Here is a 4,447-nt window from a genome sequence, read left to right as displayed (position 1 = left end):
TTCTCCTGCCTACCTACATCCAGCTGACAAAAAGGGTCAAACCAACTGTGAAAACAGTTAAAGTGTTGACAGATGAAGCTACAGCAGCTCTACAGGACTGTTTTGAATGCACAGGCTGGCAGATGTTCAAAGATACTGCTACCCAGGAGAACCATATTGACCTTGAAGAATACACATCATCAGTGACATCATACATCAGCAAATGTGCTGATGATGTGGTAAAAATAAGGACAGTTAAATCATTCCCTAATGAGAAATCCTGGATGAATGGAGAGGTGAAAGCTCTATGTAGAGCCAAAAAAGCTGCCTTTAGGTCAGGTGACAAAGAAGCCTACAACACCGCCAGAGCAAAACTGAAAGCTGGCATCAAGGAGGCAAAGCGAAGGCATCAGCAGAGACTGGAGAGAGACCTCAACACCAACAACAGCAAGGCAGGCGGTCAAAAGTGTGACAGGCTACAAAAGCAGGAGCGCTCCCATCATGTGTGAGGCCACGTTACCAGACAAGCTAAACACATTTTATGCTCGCTTTGATCTCCTCAACAGAGAGTCAGTTGTAAAGTCTACTCCGCTTCCAGAGGACCGGCCACTGTCAGTATCCACAGTGGATGTGAGGAAAGTCCTGCTGAAACTGAATATGAGTAAAGCTGCTGGGCCTAACAACATCCCTGGCCGTGTACTAAAAACATGTGCCAACAAGCTAGTAGATGTCATTACTGACATTTTCAACATATCGCTGTCACAGGAGAGTGTTCCCACCTGCTTCAAGACAGCCACCATCATTCCTGTGCCTAAAAAGTCTGCAGTGTCTGATCTAAATGACTACCGCCCTGTGGCACTCACCCCCATCCTGATGAAGTGCTTTGAGAAACTGGTTCTCCAGCACATAAAGAACAGCATCCCTGCCAGTCTGGACCCTCAGCAGTTTGCATTCAGAACCAACAGATCCACAGAGGATGCCATCTCCACTGCTCTCCACTCAGTCTTCACTCACCTTGAGAAGAGCAACACCTACACCAGAATGCTGTTTGTTGATTTCAGCTCAGCTTTCAACACAGTCTCCCCCATGAAGCTGATTGGAAAACTGAACAGTCTGCCAGTCAGTTCAGATTGGCAGTCCCCCCCCCCCCCCCCCCCCCCCCCCCCCCACACACACACACACACACACACACACACACCTTACTGGAAGTGTCCCATCCCCCCTCCACTGTTGACCTGTTGAGACAAGAGATGAGGGGATGAGGACAGAGAAAAATAGGAAGGTGATGAAACAAAATATGAGTAAGACCAGGAAGGAGGAGAGAAACAAAGAGGCAGGAAGGGAGGGAAGAAAAAAGGGATAAATGAGCTGTGTGACAGAGAATTTTGTTCAGAGAGCTGCCAGACCTCAGCAGCTTCTCCTCTCCTCCTCTATCTCTGATGATGGAGACCCTGGAAGGAGCTGAACTCTGCTTTCCACACCTCCTCAACACCTCCTGCAGGAAGCCAAAGCCTCCAAGCTCTGAAGCCATGATCCTTCACATCCTACAGTCCTCCATCTCTCTGCTCACTGTAGCTCTCAACCTGCTGGTCATCATCGCCATCTCCCACTACAGGCAGGTATAGATTTCATCATTACAATATTTTATGAAACCGCCTGAATTAGAAATAGAACAGATTCTTGGCTTAGAGCATTTAAGAACAGCCTTTGATGAGAAGGAACAAGTTGCTGAATTGTGCCTTTATATTTCGATACCTGATATCTTCTACATTTGGTTATTTAATATACTCACTATATCATAATATTAAATTATTACAATGCTACTGTTTCTCTTCAGACAGCTGCACACCACCACCAACCTCCTCCTCCTCTCTCTGGCTGTCTCAGACCTCCTCGTGGGCCTCCTTACCATGCCATCTCAGATCCTCCTCATAGGAGCCTGCTGGCTCCTGGGTGACTTCATGTGTACTGTATATTATCTTGTAAACTTTACCATCATCTCTTCCTCAGTAGGAAACATGGTGCTCATATCAATTGATCGCTATATGGCAATTTGTGACCCTCTGTGTTACCCCACCAAAGTCACTCTGAGGAGAGTTAAAATCTGTGTTTGTCTGTGTTGGATCTGCTCTGCTTCCTATGGTTGTCTGGGTGTAAAGGATCTCTTCAGAGAACCAGGGAGGTATAATTCATGCCATGGAGAGTGTATGGTTGTCACCAATTATATCATAGGAGTTAGTGACTTTTTTATTACGTTTTTTGTCCCCATTACTGTGATAGTAGTTCTGTATATGAGAGTGTTTGTGGTGGCTGTGTCTCAGGCTCGTGCCATGAGATCCCACATTGTGTCTGTCACTCTGCAGCCTTCAAGGACTGTAACTGCTAAGAAATCTGAGCTGAAAGCAGCCAGGACTCTTGGTGTTGTTGTCGCTTTGTTTCTGATGTGTTTTTGTCCGTATTACCTTCCTACTGTGGTGGGCCACGACACAAAGATTTCTGCTTCATCTGCTGCCTTTGTGCTCTGGCTGCTGTATATTAACTCCTGTCTAAACCCTGTGATCTATGCTCTTTTCTACCCGTGGTTTAGAAAATCTGTTAAACTGATTGTTACACTTCAGATCCTGCAGCCTGGCTCCTGTGAGGCTGTTTGAGTTGCCTAGTCAGTTATTGCTCAGGATGACCTGTTCCAAATTTTACATCAGATCCTGGGGATCTCTGTGTTGGAACCACTCAGCAGATTATCAAAACTCCTTTTGTACTTTTCTTTTCAAACCAGTTGAGCAATGCAACATAATAAGTTACTGTTTTCCCAGTCTCTGTGTTGCATTTTTTGAATTGATCATTCTTTTAATATTTGTAACAATAATGAACTAAACAAATCCAAACTAAACCAATTAAGGTGGTGCTCTTTTGCAACCTAAGGAAGAAACTAAATGCTGTATATGGAAAAAAAAATTATATATATATATATATATATATATATATATATATATATATATATATATATATATATACATACACACACATATATATATATTTATATACACACTACTCACAAAAAGTTAGGGATATTCGGCTTTCGGGTGAAATTTCAGGATGAACCTTAAATGCATAATAACCTTTACAGGTGAACTTAATGTGACCTTCTGTCAACTTTTGAATGCACATGTCCAACTGTTCAATGTGTCAGTACTTTTTGCACAAGTTGCTGTTTTCTAACAAGGAGTTTAACGGCAAAATTCACATCAGGTGTTTGATGCTCCAGCTCATCGAGGTCGTATCATTAGGTAATGGCTGCTGGAGACTGGGGTACCTCAAATGGAGTGGCCTGCACTTTCTTAGACCTGAATCCCATAGAAAACCTATGGGATCAGCTGAGTCGCCGTGTAGAGGCTCGGGGCTCTGTACCCCAGAACCTCAATGTCCTGAGGGCCGCCCTTCAAGAAGAGTGGGATGCCATGCCTCAGCAGACAATAAGTCGACTTGTGAACAGCATGAGACGTCGTTGTCAAGCTGTAATTGATGCTCAAGGGCACATGACAAGTTATTGACACTGACATTTTTTGTTGTGGTATATCCACCACTGTTGTTGGCTTTTGTTTCAAGAAATTGTTTGAGATGAGGAAATCACCAGTGTATGCTTCTACTTAAATGCCCTACTTTCATGATATAATATCACTGTAGTGTGAACTTTTTATATTTTCCATAAATTTCACCCAAAAGCCAAATATCCCTAACTTTTTGTGAGTAGTGTATATATGTATTAAAGAATACATTAAGCTGATTGTGACACTTCAGCCTGACTCCAAGATACTGAAGAGAGGCTGTGGAGTGAGTGGGAGAAAAAACAGTAAAAATTAGTCAATCAGTTGAAATAATCAAATACAAATACATCTGTAGTAATAATTTGAAATCATGTAAATGAGCAATCCTGTAATACAGTATAGGAAATTGGATTGACGATATAATAAAATGGATATCGGAAATTGAAGGCATTTAGGCAAAACATAACAGGTTGTTATTGTCAATTTACCTGATGTCTCTAATTGGCAATATTGTCCTTGTGTTAAAGGACCAGTTGTAGTGTTGTGGTTGATAATTTGTTACTTAATTCTAAAAACAGATAAGACAACGATTTTTTTTTTTTTTTTTTTACATAACTGTAACAGGTAGGAAATCATCTCAGCAGTAACACTCACAAAATCATTAAAATGAATGAGTTCAAAAGTCCTAATTTAGCGATTTCTTACACACCGGATGACTTATCATGGGTGCAGGAGGTCGGTAAACAACATTTTTAATAATAAAGTCAAAACACCAGGACACTGAGAGCACAAGGAAACATTTGAAACACATAGCAAAGACACTGCAGTAATACAAAAACTGGACCAGGAACAGAACTAAAACAGGACTTAAAATACACTCTGAACTAATTGGGAAAAGATGCACTGATGTTAAAATTAAAATG

At 41.8% G+C, this 4,447-nt stretch overlaps 1 protein-coding gene across 1 annotated transcript; it reads left to right on the top strand.

Moving 5' to 3' along the window:
* Positions 1-1,421: 1,421 nt before the first annotated feature.
* On the top strand, positions 1,422-2,630 carry LOC115380252 (trace amine-associated receptor 13c-like). Its single transcript, XM_030081344.1, has 2 exons — positions 1,422-1,598; positions 1,821-2,630. The coding sequence occupies exons 1-2, from the start codon at positions 1,422-1,424 to the stop codon at positions 2,628-2,630; spliced, it is 987 nt and encodes a 328-aa protein (XP_029937204.1).
* Positions 2,631-4,447: the final 1,817 nt, after the last annotated feature.

This window comes from Myripristis murdjan, chromosome 21 (genome assembly GCF_902150065.1).
Source record: "Myripristis murdjan chromosome 21, fMyrMur1.1, whole genome shotgun sequence".
NCBI classification, from domain to species: Eukaryota; Metazoa; Chordata; class Actinopteri; order Holocentriformes; family Holocentridae; genus Myripristis; species Myripristis murdjan.
The sequence above is the reverse complement of the archived record's forward strand: the minus strand, read 5'-3'. Positions and strand labels throughout refer to the sequence as shown.